Source organism: Calypte anna, chromosome 23 (genome assembly GCF_003957555.1).
Source record: "Calypte anna isolate BGI_N300 chromosome 23, bCalAnn1_v1.p, whole genome shotgun sequence".
NCBI classification, from domain to species: domain Eukaryota; kingdom Metazoa; phylum Chordata; class Aves; order Apodiformes; family Trochilidae; genus Calypte; species Calypte anna.
In genome coordinates, this window is record NC_044268.1 from 1,937,635 (window position 1) to 1,954,325 (window position 16,691).

Consider the following 16,691-nt stretch of genomic DNA (forward strand, 5'->3'; position numbering starts at 1 on the left):
CTCTGATTTCTTGGACAACAAGCCTAGGGGGGAGCAGAGGAAGAGACAGCTACAGGAGTGATCTCAACATTCAGTGAGTACTAAAAATTCTCCTTGGTAGTGACTGTTCCCAGCTTGAGTTCCTTCTCTCTTCCTGAAGACAGGACTCTGAGCTGAAGAGTATTCTCCCTTTGTATTACAGGGGTTAGAAAATAGTTGACAGCAGCTTTGTGAATTCACCACTTCCCTCTAGAGCCACTACACCATTTGTACTTGTGCCACTACACTGTTATCCACAGCAGCACTGAGTGGTTACTTGTTACTGCTACAGGATAAAAACTAAATATACAGAGAGGGGAGATGGGTAAAAAAATTCCCAAAGGAACATAGTTCTAGATTAGACAAGAAAAGCCACACACAAGGAAGTTTTGAAATTGAAGAAATGGTTATATTGTCCAGATATAGGAAATATTTAATAAATATACATCAAAAAGTTGGTTTAAAAGCATTTTTAGTAAGTCTTGGATTGTAAATAACATGATAGAAACAGCTGGTTAAATACATCGATTTTCCACTATACTGTTTACTTGAAACAAACACTGTATCAGAAAGGTGACTGCCCAGGGTACCTGCAGCAATTTTACTTTGGTCAAAAACATAACAACCTTTAAATCCACATACAAGAGTAAAAAAACTAAACAGAATAGGACCAGAGGTTTTAGTGCTATGATTTAGGTTTTCCTTGTCCTGTCTTTAGACACAATTGAAGGTCACTGCTTACAAAATGGTTTTATAAAATTCTAGGAGTGTGCAGCTAAAACCAACCAGCACAGCCAGGACACTTCCCCAGGTCTGTTCACTGCCACAGATCTTCTGTGCGACCAAATTTGAAGACCAGTCCTCTGTTCAGAACAGAATAAAGGGGGGTGAGTACATCATGGAGCACAGCAAACACCTACTATTTCAACTACAGGATTGTAAGTTGTAGTATTTTTAAGTCTAGTTCCTTATCCTGCAAGAAAACCAATGCAGAGTCCAGAGATTTCCTGCCCTCCCTAACTAGACACGTGTCTAGGTAGAAAAAAAATGGGGCTTAGTAAAAACAGATTATAGCAAGTTTCAGTTTTAATCATCATCAATAAGTTAGATTAGAAATCAACAAAAGAAGTTAGTCTTACCCAAAAAAGATGAAAGCATTCTGGAAAAAAACAGCAATTCCTGGATATACTACTGATTTTTCTAATAAAAGAAAAAAGAAAATCTCCATAAATTTTTGCTTAGCCATTTTCAAGAACATCCTATATTCTGACATTTCAGAAGGACTACATCAGAAAAGATAACCAATTAATTTTAAATACACTTGGAGCCCATGCACTCTGAAGCAGTGGTATGAAGTGCAGGCAGGTTGCAAGCCAGGATTCCAGGCTGGGTACAGGGGGGAAGTGACAACAAACATTTAGTTTCTGTTGCCCCAAATCTGCCTAAACCAGATAATTCATGCATGGAATTCAGACAGCACTGTGCAGCTTCTAAACAAGATGCTCCCCTCCCATCTCTGACGTTCAGTTGTGTCACACAGAAGGCAAGCATCAGCCTTACCACATTGCTAAGTTAATTAAGTGGCTTTTGTGTCCTTCCAAAAAAGCTTTCCAAGTCAAAGAAGCCTCTCAAAGAACCCAAAATGTGCATCTCAAATGCAATGCTCATCAAGACTGTCATTATTACTTGGGATTACACATCCTGTTTGGGATGTGGATGAGTGTTAGGATACAGATATGGATAATCAGGATATATTCCTCTATGGTGAGGAGATCCAAAATGGGAGTGCACATTAGGCCACTGCTGTGTGACCAATGCACTTGTTTCCCTGAAAATCTCCTGGGAATTGAGCAAGGCCAAAGCTGAAGAGAACAGAAATGAAACAAACCCAGCAGTTTGCCCTGACTGGTGTGAAAGTCACTTCAGCAGCAGTTACAAGGAGTAGCTTTATGTATCCTTAAATCTTAAAAGCTTTAAGCTTTCCTTTAAGCTATCCTTAAAAGCTTTATGTATCCTGACTTCTGGTTTTGCAGGAACACACTGCAGTTTTCATCGTTTTCTCAAGATTTGCCTCCACAAAAAAAAAGTTACCATGGTACAAACAAAGGTATGAATTTAAATAGGCAACTTGGAACATTTTTCCCCTTTGCTAATTTAGCAGAAAGGTTTTAGGAACAACTTGCACATGATCAGTAATTTTTATTCTGGGAATAAGTGTTCACCCAGGGAATTATTTCGACATAACTGCAGCACTTTAATTATATCAGTACAGTTTCCTAGGAACTGTGTTTCTAATCAGCTTAACTGGAAGCTTTATGACTTGTAAGTGACAAAACCCACCCTGATAACAGCAGATACTAAGAAATAGCAGTGTGTAAGGATCCAAAATATTGAAACTGCCAAGAAACTAGTTAAAGTAAGTTCTAAAATTCAACAGTTATTTAAAATACTTTCAAACTCCCCAAACCAGATCAGGTCACATTCCATGCTGGATCATACCTTTAACAACATAGCCTCCAAAAAGGATCCACATGGAAGCAATCAGAGATCCAAATGCCATCATAAACCCAATGAACAGCCAGATCCGAGCACCTTGAAAGAGACACGGGGGATGTTTTGTGTCCCAGTACAGACATTTGGCTCCTTCTGTGATGCCAGGGCTGTACACCAATACACAGGTACAGGTGCCCAAGACTGACCAGTTCCCCAGCTGTCTGGCTGTACAACAGCCACCACCCCTGTACCTGTCTGTCCCAGGCAGCCTTCACTGTAACTGTCACCCCGCACTTGCCCATTGGACACTGCATTGATCCTGTAAGAGCAAAACAGGATAAAACTGGGTAAAAACAGGTAAAGCAAGAAGCAAGTTTTTACAGAACAATAACAGAAATTTCCCAGAAACTTTTATGAAAAGGATGATGCTCTATTTCTTGCATTTTTTTTTTAAGAGGGACAAAGCTAAAACTTAAAAAGCATTTTTCCAAAGACTAAGAACCTTGGACCTGTCCTATATGCTTGATTTTTAAAAAATTAACATCAACCAATATAAGAAAGAAATGAGAGGTACTCCATGTGCTTGGCTCTGATCAAGCAGTCACACTTACATTAGGAATGCAATAGTGGCTATAACCCCACAAGCATGGTATGAATGGTTGAAGTCTTCCATGTTAGGGTATTTTACAGCTGCATCTATGATTATCCACCAACCTGTAAAAAACTAAAAGAAGAAAGAGCACAATAGCTTCAAATATGGACACAAGTCCTTTTAACAACATATGATTGATATAGGAAGGGTAATGTTAACATAGAAAATAATTATTTCTGCCTCCAATCCGGAGTCAGCTGACAGCATAACTCCTTTTGGCATCAACTTAGGGACAAGGTTAAATGCAGAGCCAGAGATTTATTTACACCAGTAACTATTACATGGATAGAAGCTCCAAATCTTCAAGTAACACGTGGATGCAAGCACCTAGAACTGATTTAATCCTTAACTCTGCTGCTACATACAAGGACAACATATCCCTGACCTTCCTTTTACTTCCAGAAAGAGCAAATACTGTAGCTCATCGACATCTCAGAAGCCTAAAAGCTGCACAATCATAGAATCATAGAATTGGCAGGGTTGGAAGGGACCTCAGAGATCATCAAGTCCAACCCTTGATCCACTCCTGCTGCAGTTCCCAGCCCATGGCACTCAGTGCCACATCCAGGCTCTTTGGAAATATCTCCAGACACGGAGAATCCACTACTTCCCTGGGCAGCCCATTCCAATGCCTGATCACCCTCTCCAGAAAGAAATTCTTTCTCATCTCCAACCTAAACCTCCCCTGGCACAACTTGAGACCCTGCCCTCTTGTCTTGCTGAGAGTTGCCTGGGAAAAGAGCCCAACCCCCCTCTGGCTCCAACCTCCTTTCAGGGAGTTGGAGAGAGTGATGAGGTCTCCCCTGAGCCTCCTCTTCTCCAGCCTCAACACCCCCAGCTCCCTCAGCCCTTCCTCACAGGAATTCTGCTGGATCCCTTCACAGCCTCCTTGCTCTTCTCTGGACCTGCTCCAGCACCTCAATCTCCTTCCTGAGCTGAGGGGCCCAGAACTGGACACAGGACTCAAGCTGTGGCCTCACCAGAGCTGAGCACAGGGGCAGAATCCCTTCCCTGGACCTGCTGGCCACGCTGTTCCGGATACAGGCCAGGATGGCCTTGGAATTCTTGGCCACCTGGGCCAAGACACTGTACATACCAACACTGACACTGTACTTACCAACTCCTGACATTGTACATAACAACACTGACACTGTACTTACCAACACTGACACTTCCCCACACTGACACTGTACAAACCCACACTGACACTGTACTCACCAACACTCCTGCAGCAACAGAAGCGATCGTGTTCCGTTTCTCCCCCCAGTCAACGCACTCCGAGCACCGCAAGCTCTCCAGAAAACCCGACATTTTCCAGCGCTCTGAAGAACTAGAGAAGCAAAAAAGGGTAATTTCTTTACAAGAGGGCACCAAACACACCCCAAGGGCTGTCACTCAGGCAATGTGCACCATGCACGGACACGGTGGAACCGCAACACCATACCCGGGAACCCCGCACCCACCTGGGGACACCGCTGGAGAGGCGACAGCCTCAGCCATGAACCGAATTCACCCTTGCTCACCGCACCAACCCATGAGGGGCCCCCACAGCCCTCCCGCAACCGCGGACACGGGCAAAGAGCCGAACATCACCCCTCCGCTCAGGGAAGAGCTCCCGGATCGACGCGGTGCCTCACACCGCATCGCCTTACCTGACGGCGGGGAACCACCGGGCTGCCACCGGGCCGCCACCGAACCGCCCGCTCCGCGACTGCGCGGGGCTCAGCTGATGCGGAAGGAGCGCGGGGGGGGATGGAGGGAGATGCAGCGCGCAGGAGCAGTGGGTGCGGGCAGGGGCGGTACCGCAGAAAGCACCGCGCAGGAGCAGTGGGTGCGGACAGGGGCGGTACCGCAGGAAGCACCGCGCAGGAGCAGTGGGTGCGGACAGGGGCGGTACCGCACCCGAACCTCCCTGCGCAAACCAAGGGGTTCGGGGGTGGGGGAGGGGGTACGCGCGCGCGCAGAGGGCCCCCCCCACCCTCCCGTCCCGCGCACGCGCCCTTCCCGCCCCTTACATAACGAGGTTCTGGAAGGTTCTTCCCCGCCCTCAGTCGCGGCTCTCAGCGGCAGCGGGCGGAGGTTGCTTGGAGAGCTGCGTCTTCTGAAGCTTCCCAGCGGCTTTTTTTTTTTATTTTTTTTTTTCGTGTTTTGCCTTTGTTTTCCTGGCTAGAAGGAGCCCGGGCGGTCGCTCGCAATGGGGGTGACTCACGAAGCGGGGCTGTCTCCTCAGGCGTCGCCACTGGAGCAGGATCCGTGCGGGGGGAGCCCGGCTGGATGGAGCCGGTGAGATGAGGCGGGGAGGATAAAACCGGGGGGAGAGGGGACGGGAAGCAGGGGGAGAAAACCGTCGGGGAACGCTCCTTGGGGCCGCACTGGCGAAAAGCAGTTGTGCGGGGTGAGGAGAGCTCGTTACGCGGTTTTCCTTCGGTGTTCCCGGGGGTTGCGCGCTGAGGTGCGGAGCACAGCGGTAGTCACGGCTTTTTCTCTTACAGAGGCTCTCAAGTGACTCCTGGGACCCAGCACCGGGGCTGTCCGGCGGCTCCCAGTGGTAAGTGTCCGGAGGCGGATCCCGAGGTGGATCCTGTCCGGGGGGGTGCGGGGTTTGCCGGGTGAAGGTTGTGTGGGAATAGGAGGGGGGGGAGCGCGGTGGCTGCTGCGGGAAACTGCGCTGTCTTAGGGAGCTTAAGGATGGAGAGTGGGGGTGGTTGAGGTCAGGATGAATTGGGTGTTTTCTCTTGGCTGTGCTCTGTGACCTTGGCCCCTGTTTGGAGGTGAAGTCAGGAAACTTGAGCTTGAGGAGGGTACCAAGCTCCTCACGGACTGCTCTAGAGCTTTGAGCCCTTGATCGATTCAGTAAGGTTTTAAAGCTTTGAGAGCTTGGGTTTGCAGTGAGGAGTGAAATTCTGTGGTCAAAAAAAACAAAAAAAAAAAAAAAAAAGCTTTAAACGGTAAGGTGGTGACGTGGCTCAGGGATTAAGTTCCAGGCAGTTACACCCCAGCTGACAGGAGCCTTGGTAGACACAAAATGGCGGCCAGTAAAGAGGGACAGCCATTTTAATGATTAATATACAGCTTTAACAAACCTTAAACCCTTTACATCAAGTGAATCGTTAGCCATATTTTTCACCAATTAGGTAGAATGGTTTTAATAGCTTGGTACACACTGCTGGTTGTGTGGTGTTGTGTGCAGATGTTTTTTTTATTGTGATATGGTCAAAATGTTGAAGTGGCTGCTTTGTACCTTGATGGTATTTTTTTTTCCCTGTTGGAGTAAAGCAGTAAAAGTTTCCACAAAACTGCAGAAGAAAGCAAATAATACTGATTTGGAATGCAAACGTTTTTTACATGGTGGAAATGCAACAGACTGCATTTAGAATAGATTGAAAATAAAATACCTTGAAAAGTCAAAGGGGGGGAAAAGGAAGCTGTAACTTCTTACAGGGTATTTTTTTCACAAAAGGTGTGTGTTTACCTACCAAAATAAAGGGAATTAAATCTAAAATCCACATGAGCCAACTTGTCTCCAAAATCCTCCACAGAACTAAATTTCATATAGAGTATTGACTAGAGGAGAGTAAATGATGAAACTGTCATGTGCAAAGCATGCTGATAAACTGGCTGAGAATTGTTGGTTTAATGATCCTTGAACTTTGTGCCTGTGTGTCGTAATGTTTGTCATTGCTGTCTAAATGACTGGCTGCAAATAAATGATTATCCTACCCCTTCCCACCCTCAACAGGAACAGAAACGGGGCATTGCAGAACCCCAGTAAACCCAGAACCAGCTGCTGAAACCAACTGCAAGGAGAAAACCGTGGTTAAGAAAACTGAGGATATGACAGACTTCATGGATGATTTAACCCTCAGCTCCCCAAAGAAACGAGAGTCATCTGTGAGGTCCAGGAGGAGTTGTCCTCGGTCATCCAGAAGGTCATCCAGCAGATCCTCTTGCAGTTCAGGGTCCAGTTCAAGTAGTTCCTCTTCAACTTCTGCCAGGAGCTGGAGCCGCTCCAGATCGAGATCAAGATCATGGGCAAGAAGAAGGAGCTCCCGGAGGCACAGGAGATATTCCCGCTCCTACTCCAGGAGCCGCTCCAGGTCCCGTGGTTACCTGAGGTACCGGGGCAGGTACCGGGGCAGACACTACAGGAGGTACCCCCGCTCTCCTCCGAGGTACAGATCCCGCAGCAGGTCCTGGTCTCGTGGGAGATCCTATTACAGAAGATCCTATTCCAGAAGCAGATCCCGTTCCAGAGGCCGAAGATACTATGGATTTGGGAGAACAATCTATCCAGAGGCTTACAGGAGCTGGAGAAGCAGGTCACGGACAAGATCTCGGAGTAGATCACCTCTCCATTTGAGTGAAAAAGGTACCTTTTAAAATTTTTTTCAGACTTAGGTTGTGTTAGGACCTCAAAACATAGAATTGATATTTTAAGCAGCTTCTTATTGTAGAGAGCATAACTGATAATGGCAATGAGGAGGAAAATCCCAGTTATTAAAATGTATTTAAGTATTTAGAGCATATTTTTTGCACTTCAACTGAAGTTAAATCTCCCAAATTCTAATGAAAATTTGTAACATTTAATGTGCCAAAACCCAATTTTTTTTAGGCTTGCATTGAGTAGGTACCTACTAATTTAAATGTAAGAGCATTAACACTTTTTTGTCTTCTTGTAGAGAAGAGAGAACTCTTGGAAATTGCCAAAGCTAATGCTGCAAAAGCTCTGGGAACAGATAACATAATCTTGCCAGCAAGCTTGAAGATCCTTCCTCCTTCCAAAGAGATAAAAAATGAAAAACAAGAGCAGGAAGATCCTGACGAGTCAGCTGAGGTAGGTATGAACTGGAGTAGCCTCATTGAAAAGGTAAACACTTTGGAAACCTTTCTGTCTGCATGGATGTTAGAGCTTTGAATGGACTTTGATTATGAATTCAAACCCTTGAATGCTAAAAACTACTCTAGAAACCACTGCAGACTTTGTGGTAAGCTGGAGGTACTGTGGACTCCTAAGAGATGGTTGATCCACTGAGTACACTCAGCTTTCTGTAGTGACAGGCTGGGAAGGAGAGAGGTGGATGTCATTTGTTCTTTTGACTTTCTTCCCCATTACTTGAAGTAGTTTTATGTTTCTCACCTAAAACAAGGAGTCTTTTTGCCCAGCTTAGTGCATAGCATGGGGTTTTTTTTAAAGATTAAATCTTTCTACACTTTGTAACTGTTAAAAGCTTTTCATATGCAACAAACTGTTTCCCAGAAATTACATACCCAAGCACACAATGCATTTTACATACTTTATTTCTGTCTTATAGAAATCATGACTATGGTTCCAGACATGATGAAGAAAATCTGGTGGTAATTAAGGGATTTGTGGGCTGTAGCTGCTGTGAATTTAAGGGAGGGAGAAACTTGAGCAGCTTCAACTTTGACTTTGAATTTTAGTTTGGCTCTGTTGTTACGGTGTGTTAACCTGGTAAATACAGATCTGCAGTAACTGGGACATCAATCAGGTGCTATTGCAAATGGAAGTAAATTTACTAAGGGTTTTAGCCAAATGGTACAGGCATCCCTTTCATAATATATGCAATATATTCCAGATGTTGAGAGAGTACAGAAGAAGAGGCCTGCATCACTTGCAGATAAGTTTATTGTCATTATCCCAAGCTCTGCAGGGCAGACATGCAGAACTTAATGCAATTTACTCTACCACTACACCTCCTTGGTTGGCAATCCGTGCTCAGGATTGTTTGAATCCTTCTTGTAACTGGGGCATGGATATCAGGTCACATGGGAATTGGCACTTAGACCTTGATAAAAATACTGAATGTGTTTCAAATGGAGTTCAGTGTTGATCTGTTTCCATATTGAGTAGCTTACAGCTACTTTTGATGTAAATACCTGAACCAACTCTACCAGAAAGTTCATGACTTTCTAGTAACTGCCTTAAAGTGACCAGAATAAGCTGTGCTCCCACTGAAGCTGTGTGTGCTCTCCTCTAGCAACCCAGAAGAGTGGCAGAGGACATGACCAAGAGTGGAGTGGAGAGAGCAGCCATACAGAGGAGCATTTCTTTCAGTCCTAATGTAAGTGTCATTTCCCAAGATGGAATTCCAACACTTGACCCTTTCTCTGCTAGGCTTTTCTCAGTGTTGACTGTCAAACTAAAGGTCTTAATGGCAATAAATTGCATTTAAGTCATTCTTAAATCATTTCCTGGAGGAGGTGGATCAGTCCTTCAGCAGCAGAGCACTGTAAGCATGCTGCAGTAGTCAGTTTAACATAGATAAAATAATGTTGTTTGTACTGAACTATAGATCATAGAATCATAGAATTGGCTGGGTTGGAAGGGACCTCAGAAATCACCAAGTCCGAACCTTGATCCACTCCCCCCGTGGTTCCCAGCCCATGGCACTCAGTGCCACATCCAGGCTCTTTGGAAAGATCTCCAGACACGGAGAATCCACTCCTTCCCTGGGCAGCCCATTCCAATGGCTGATCACCCTCTCCAGAAAGAAATTCTTTCTCATCTCCAACCTAAACCTCCCCTGGCACAACTTGAGACCCTGCCCTCTTGTCTTGCTGAGAGTTGCCTGGGAAAAGAGCCCAACCCCCCCCGGCTCCAACCTCCTTTCAGGGAGTTGGAGAGAGTGATGAGGTCTCCCCTGAGCCTCCTCTTCTCCAGCCTGAACACCCCCAGCTCCCTCAGCCTCTCCTCACAGGATATTTGCTTAGGTCCCTTCACCAGCCTGGTTGTCCTCCTTTGGACTTGTTCCAGGACCTCGATACCCTTCCTAAACTGAGGGGCCCAGAACTGGACACAGGACTCAAGCTGTGGCCTCCCCAGGGCTGAGCACAGGGGCAGAATCCCTTCCCTGGACCTGCTGGCCACACTGTTCCTGAGCCAGCCCAGGATGCCATTGGCCTTCTTGGCCACCTGGGCACACTGCTGGCTCCTGTTCAGCTTCCTGGCAATGATTGTAATGTGTATGCCAGAAGTAGTTTATGCCAGAATGTACTTCAGGTTTCATGTTTCAATATATTTTGGTAAAGCAGAACTATGGAAGAAGCAACTTCTCTCAGTCCTGTGTCACTTAAGTGTATGCAGTTGATACTCCCTGTGAGCTGCAAAGAAAGTTCATTTTGGGGGCACAGAAAGCCCCTTGAAGCTGTCAGGTCTTGGTACCTTCCTTCTTCTTCCATCATTCTAAAGGTCATTTCTTTTTCCAGAATACAATGGCCAAACCAGTACTACAGAAACCGATGAGCCATGTTGTTAAGGAACCTGCAGTTTCTCCAGGAAGAGAAGAGGAGAGAAAGGGAAGTCCCTATGGGCAATGGGTTCCTGTCAAGAAGGAGGAGAAGAAAACATTTTTGAACTTCTCACCTAAAAGTGCACCCTTCAGGGCACGTTAATGTGATTTTTTTTTTTTTTTTCTGGCTGTCTCTGGCTGCAGCATTATGAATACTTGAGTAGTGAGAGCTGACATCTCCTTATCAGGTTGAAGACTTGTTAATACTGTGTATTTATGAGGTCTTAATTTTGGAATCCTAGGTTTCTCTTTCAGATGTAGAGCACAGTGATCCAGAAGCCACAGGAGGAAATCTTGTGTATATTTGTAAATATTTTGTATTGCTTTAAAGGACTAGAACTTAACAGGTGGGTAACTTTTTCTAAACAGTAGTTCTGTTAGCTGTTATTTTGAACACTTGATTTACATTGTGTAACTGTTATTTCAAGTAAATAAAGTTTAGTTTTCCACTTGCTTCTCACTGTGTCAGATATTAGTTGAGCTTGTCCTGGAAGTGGTTATTTCCAGGTTTAGTGGGAAGCAGCATTGTGACACTGCCTGTAACTGTTCCCAGCTCCAGAATTTAGGAGTACAGTGCACGTAGCTCCATGGCTCACCACCACCTTTATGAAGAAAAGTATTGCAAGTAAGTTGCATGGATTTGGAAGCAATTAAACTTTTTTTAATTGTGAAAATGTTTATTAAAATAAACTGGCTTTGACTCCTTAAGTCTTGAAGTTTCTTTTAAGAAAAGATCACTGAGATGAGGTTTGCAAACACATGAAGGATTATTGATTTTGGGGCACCAGAAGTTACTGCTTGAACAAATCCTTGTTTCTTGGGAGAGCTGGGGAAGAGCAAGGAGCAGGGGTCCTGTCACAGATGTTCCTCAGATGTTTTCATTGAGCAAAACACAAATGTTTGCAGGGATGTCACCACACATCCCATAAAGAGCCAAGCTTTATTCTGAATTTAGTCACCAGTTTGGGCTTGTGTAGACCCTGAAACTGCCCAGGCTGGTTCCTCTGCAAGGAAAAGCTGAAGTTGCTCATCACCTCCTTTTCAGCACTGTCCTGGTTTGGGCCAGGATAAAGGGGATTTTCTGTCTTGTACTTTCAGCTCAGTCTCCTGTAAGTAGTTGCACTTGCTGAAATTAACAGCCAGTTTCTCAGTCAGTGTGTGCTCTGGGACTGATAACACTGATGTTTAGAGTTACTGCTGGAGCCTGGTGTGCAGAGCCAAGGACACTGCTCAGCTCTGAGGAACATTTTACCCTCCAGAAGGAATAAAGAGGTCCCACCTGCAGCCTCCTTTGGGGAGGGACAAGAGAGATGCCAGAACTGACCAAACAGAGGATTCCATCCCATACACCTCATACTCAGGATAAATTTGAGGCATCACAAGGGCCAAGCCATGCTCCCAGCCTCCTGCCCTTCCTGCCTTTCCTGCTTCCCTTCCTTCACCTGGCATCCTGGGAGGATTCCATCCCTTCCTCTGCCTGTGCTCCTGATCCATCCCAGCCCATATCTGTGTGTTCCTGCCTCCAGCTCCCAACTGCTCCTGACCCCAGGATTCCAGCCTGGACTTTCCCAGTGCTGCCCTGCAGCTTCGGTGGTGATGTGAGAGTTATTGGGGAAAAGGGGGAGGAATGTGGTTTCCATTTTCCTGTATATTTGTATAGATTTAGTCATTTTTCCTATTTATCATTCCTGTTTCATTAAAGTTGTGTAGTTTAGTTTCCAACCCCTAAGTCTCTCTCCCTTATTCTCTCTCCTTTCTTTATCAAGGAGAAAGAGATTAATGGAGAGGGTCTGTTACTTGGTTTAATTGCCTGGCCAGTGTTAAACCCTGACAAGTACACTGCTGGCTTTACAAATTACACCCAATTTAATACAATTGAATTTAATTTAATACAATTTAATAACACCTCCAAAACCCCCACCAGGTGCAGCAGGGCTGTGTGCTCAGACAGCTGTGCCTCTCTCCAGGTTCTGTTTAATCTCTGCAGTGTACTTCCCATAGAACCTCTCTGCCTTCTTGTTGAACTTGGCATTCCTCTCGTTGATGTAATCAATGTCAGCATCATCATTGTAGGGACGTCTCCTGCTGTACTTTTCCCTCTTTTCAATCCTGGAAGAGAAACCAGCAGCCTTTGGAGACCTGGGGGAGAGGAGCTTGGGGCTTTGATGGTTTTTTTTTTTGCTGTATTTTAGTGGTTACTTACTGCTTCTCCAGATCTTCAACCATTCTGTCAATCCCTTCCTTGGAGGGCACGTGGGTTCCGTGCAGGAGGCTGTCAGAGGTGGGGTACAGAGCTTCACCACTGGGCAAGAGGAAGAGAAGGGGCAGCAGTTACACACAGCACCAAACTGCTGCTCCTGGAGGATGAATTTACCACTTCAAAGCCCTTAACTCCTAGTGAAATGTGGGAGTTCAAGGCTCAGGACATGCTGATACTAAAAAGAAGGACTTGGTGGGTTTGACATGCCTAAAAAAACCACAGAAACCCTAAATGCATCTGAATACAAAGAGAGCAAGGGCTCAGCTGTCAGGCTGCAATTAAACTGGGCCAGGTGGGTTAGAGACACCCCCAAACCTACTCTGAGAAACTAGAGTCATCTACTCATGCATTTAAACATCAGCTCATTGATAAAAAGACTTCCTCAAACTCAGAAATGCAAAGTTTGAACAGAAACCTCCCTCATTACACCACACCTGTAATGGTGTAACCCACAGAGTGGGTTCCCCCCTGATAATCCCCATTTGAGGATTGTGCTAAAGACAATGAACATCTGTTGGGAAACTGGAAGGAAACAGACCTGTGAGCAATCCTGACTATTCAGCTTTAGCCAGAGTGAGCTAAGGGCCTTGAGGCCCAGTTGCAAGGTTACTGAAAGATGAGCTATGGGAGAAAGATAAGGGAGCTGGGAGCAGAAAAGAAGAATAACAGGATAATGATGTAGCCAGCAGAAGTTCTGTGAGAACAGGATTTATGGCCAAGATCTAGCCACCTGCAAGCTATCATTATATAAACAAGGGCTCTATATAAAGCCAGTGTGAGTTGTTCATAAATGACTTCACTTTAACCATACTGGTGACTACGTGTTGTCCTTGAGCCTCTGTGGATTTTCCACAAACATCCTGTGAGTGTGCTGAAAGGATGAGTTTTGAGGTTTTGGTGGTGGCTAAGAATGCAGCAATGCCCCAGTGATGCCTCCCTCACTCACTACTGCTCCTTCAGCCTCTCATACTGCTCCAGGTCAGGCTTGATCTGTCGGGTCAGGCGCTGGTACTGCCGTAGCTGTGCTGCTGCGTAGTCTGGGAGAGAAAAAGACCAAAAAAAATAAAGGAGCCTGAACTTTTATTCCATGGAAAGGTGTTTGTTACCAATGTGGACAATTCAATGCTGTTAAACCATTACCTGAAAATCCCAGATCTGGATTTTTCTTCTTCTTTTTCCTCTCCCACCTATCTGCCTCCTCAGCGCTGATCTCCAGCAGCTTCACTCGCTCGTAGTCTTCTCCTCTTGCTGCACATTCCTGGCACAGGGAGATTGTGGTCAAGCATCAAACTTGGCTACTAAGTCACTCAACCTCTAGTGCAAGGCGAGAACTGAGATCAGGAAGAATCTAAGAAGGGGATTTTGCATGGGGCACCATCTAGGTCAGCTCCCAAGACTCCACCACCACAGGGTGGCTCAGGGTCACCTCAGGGATGCTGTCACTGTGCCTGTACCTTTTTCTTCTGCTCCACCTGCAGCTGCCACTCCAGCCGAGCTTTTTTGGCTTCCCAGTTTGCTGGCAATTTCATTCTTTTATCTTCTTCCACCACTTCTTGGAGGTTCAGCTTGCGAGCCTCGTTCTAAGAACAGACCCGGTGGTTAGAGGTGGAATCGTTTGGTCACACAGACAGGAAAAGCAGAATTCCCGGGAGCCCAGGCACAGCTGGGCACTGATCCGGCCACCTAAACCACTGCATTTAGCGAAGAGCTAAAGAAACCACCCCTCGGCCTGCGGTTAGGGCGGGGAATCGCTGACGGGAGCAGCGAACCGGAGGCACAACCGCCCCCGGGAGCACCGGGCCGGGCAACCCCTGCCGCCGCTTTTGCTGGGTTTCCCGGTAGATCAGCGCCGGCACTGGCATCAGACGGCCCCGATCGCGGTGCCGGACAGGCCTCAGTCACCTACCCGCTTCATGTGGAGCTCACGGAACTTTCGCAGCCGCTCCTCCCGCTTCTGCGCTGCTGCCGCCGCCGCTGCCGCCTCCGCCGCCGTGCCAGGCCTCGCCTCATCCTCCGAGCCCGAGGAGCCCTGAAACAACCCACACTCAGCCACCGCCACTGGGAGAGAGTCTAAAACCCTTCCCCTCCTTCCCCTCTTGCCGCCGCCTCACCCCGCCATCGGCATCGCCCAACCCGCCGAGCGCCGACACCGCCGCAGCCATCGCTGCCGGGAGACACTTCCGCTTCCGGCTTCTCTTACGCCCTGTGGCGCGCTGCCGCCGCGCTCGGGCGCCCTCCAGCGGGCGGGAGGTGCTGCTGGCCCGTCCCTTCCCTCCTGTCCCCTCCGCTTCCCTTCCCTTCCCTTCCCTTCCCTTCCCTTCCCTTCCCTTCCCTTCCCTTCCCTTCCCTTCCCTTCCCTTCCCTTCCCTTCCCTTCCCTTCCCTTCCCTTCCCTTCCCTTCCCTTCCCTTCCCTTCCCTTCCCTTCCCTTCCCTTCCCTTCCCTTCCCTTCCCTTCCCTTCCCTTCCCTTCTCTTTTCCCCTTCCCTTTTCCCCTTCCCTTTTCCCCTTCCCCTTCCCTCTTTTCCCTTTTCCCTTCCCCCTTTTCCCTTTTCCCTTCCCCACACCTCGGAGCCATCTGGGAAGAGATTTTTTTACTGATTTCTCTCTTCCAGACCCTTCAGGTCGGGGCAGGCTGGAGGTTCCCTCCTGGTGCAGCATTCAGTGCTCATCAGCCTCTTCTTCTTACAAGGAAACGCCGGGGTCCTGCGAACTTGGGATCCAGCAGGAGGAAGCAGCAGCCCCAGGAAGATCCAGGATAGAGCCTGGCGTGGGATGGGAAAGCAAGGAGCAGCATCCCTCCTCCAGGAATGGCCCCGGTTACCCACAACAGGGAGAAACTGGCAGCTGGCAGAGAAAAGGAAAATCTTTTGCTGCTGCTTCAGAAAAAAAATCAATTTTTTCGATTTTTTTTTCGATTTTTTCCGATCGAATTTTTTTGATTGAAAAAAAAAAAATAAATCAAAAATTTACAGCACGTTGCCAGAGTGATGGGGATCTTCCAGCCTTACAGAGCCAAATGTGGATTGGTTATAAGGGTTTAGCACTACTATTGGTTTGCACCTATCTGTGTGGGATGTCTTCAGGTTTGTACAGTAAAGGGAAAAGGTTCCAGGAGTTTGATTTGCTTTGAAGCAATGCTCCAACCCCCAGAAGGTGAAGGATTTATAAACCGAGCTGCTCAGCTGCAGCTCCTGACTTTCCAGCAGAGGGAAACGCAGCACAAGGGATGAGGCTTGAGGCAGCCGAACCCTCCCTGGTCTCTTTTAACTTCACTTTCTTCTGCTGCCAAACTCCGATGCATGCTGAGTGGGTAAAAATATCAAATATGGTGTTACCCAGCAAGGAAAAAAAAAAAGAAACCCAACCTGGTGAAGCCAGGGATGTAAAACTGAGCAGCCTGGGGCAAAGGGTGAGAACCAGGAGGCTTTTCTGAGGGTATCTCATAAAAAAGGGGGGGATTGTCCAGGGGTGGTGCAGGGTTTGGGGGTTGCCCCTCACCTGCCTTCTCCATATTCCTGTGGCTTGGCTGGGAGTTGTTTGGTTGCCACAGACCCAGAGTGAGTGGCCACCAGCCTGAGGACAGGGACCAGTGATCCTGGAAGGGGGGAGATGCCAGAGCAGTGGTTGTGGTTGCATTGCACAGGGAATTCAGGAGCTGTGTCCGTGCCCCTCCTGGGCAGGAGCTGGGTCAGAGGAATCTGGGGAGCAAGGAGGAATGTTGGCCCTGCTCTGAGACACATGAAACACTGCATGAAACCCCTCTGCAGCTCCCACCCCAGTCCCTGGACAAAACTTTCATTTTCTGGAGCCTCCAGACAATCTCCTCAGACAACTGGGTGCTCCGGGTGTTCTCCCAACTCCAGTTAGGAGCGAGCAGCAGAGGAGGAAGGTGGAGGCTGCCCCAGATCCCTGCTCTGCTCGGTGACATGAGGTGGCTGCCACCAGCCACACATGTAC

At 47.3% G+C, this 16,691-nt stretch overlaps 3 protein-coding genes across 4 annotated transcripts; 1 reads left to right on the plus strand and 2 right to left on the minus strand.

Annotated features, from left to right (window-relative positions):
• Nucleotides 1-405: 405 nt before the first annotated feature.
• Nucleotides 406-5,251, minus strand: TMEM50A (transmembrane protein 50A). 2 transcript variants are annotated; one of them, XM_030464281.1, is made up of 7 exons: nucleotides 5,179-5,251; nucleotides 4,382-4,493; nucleotides 3,123-3,235; nucleotides 2,763-2,830; nucleotides 2,518-2,610; nucleotides 1,158-1,218; nucleotides 406-881 (listed from the first exon to the last, which is right to left on the minus strand). In XM_030464281.1, exons 2-7 carry the CDS (start codon nucleotides 4,472-4,474, stop codon nucleotides 836-838), a joined length of 474 nt encoding a protein of 157 aa, XP_030320141.1. In that variant the 5' UTR covers nucleotides 4,475-4,493; nucleotides 5,179-5,251; the 3' UTR covers nucleotides 406-835. The 2 variants fall into 2 exon arrangements, with proteins under 2 accessions (XP_030320141.1, XP_030320140.1); XM_030464280.1 differs by lacking the exon at nucleotides 5,179-5,251 and adding an exon at nucleotides 4,816-5,018.
• On the plus strand, nucleotides 5,107-11,179 carry RSRP1 (arginine and serine rich protein 1). The gene is made up of 6 exons (XM_030464279.1): nucleotides 5,107-5,446; nucleotides 5,656-5,711; nucleotides 6,903-7,532; nucleotides 7,843-7,997; nucleotides 9,163-9,246; nucleotides 10,391-11,179. Exons 1-6 carry the CDS (start codon nucleotides 5,358-5,360, stop codon nucleotides 10,574-10,576), a joined length of 1,200 nt encoding a protein of 399 aa, XP_030320139.1. The 5' UTR covers nucleotides 5,107-5,357; the 3' UTR covers nucleotides 10,577-11,179.
• A 1,183-nt stretch (nucleotides 11,180-12,362) lies between these two features.
• Nucleotides 12,363-14,913, minus strand: SYF2 (SYF2 pre-mRNA splicing factor). Its single transcript, XM_030464363.1, has 7 exons — nucleotides 14,845-14,913; nucleotides 14,640-14,762; nucleotides 14,188-14,313; nucleotides 13,874-13,991; nucleotides 13,680-13,770; nucleotides 12,677-12,775; nucleotides 12,363-12,582 (listed from the first exon to the last, which is right to left on the minus strand). Exons 1-7 carry the CDS (start codon nucleotides 14,893-14,895, stop codon nucleotides 12,417-12,419), a joined length of 774 nt encoding a protein of 257 aa, XP_030320223.1. The 5' UTR covers nucleotides 14,896-14,913; the 3' UTR covers nucleotides 12,363-12,416.
• Between the last annotated feature and the right edge of the window lie 1,778 nt (nucleotides 14,914-16,691).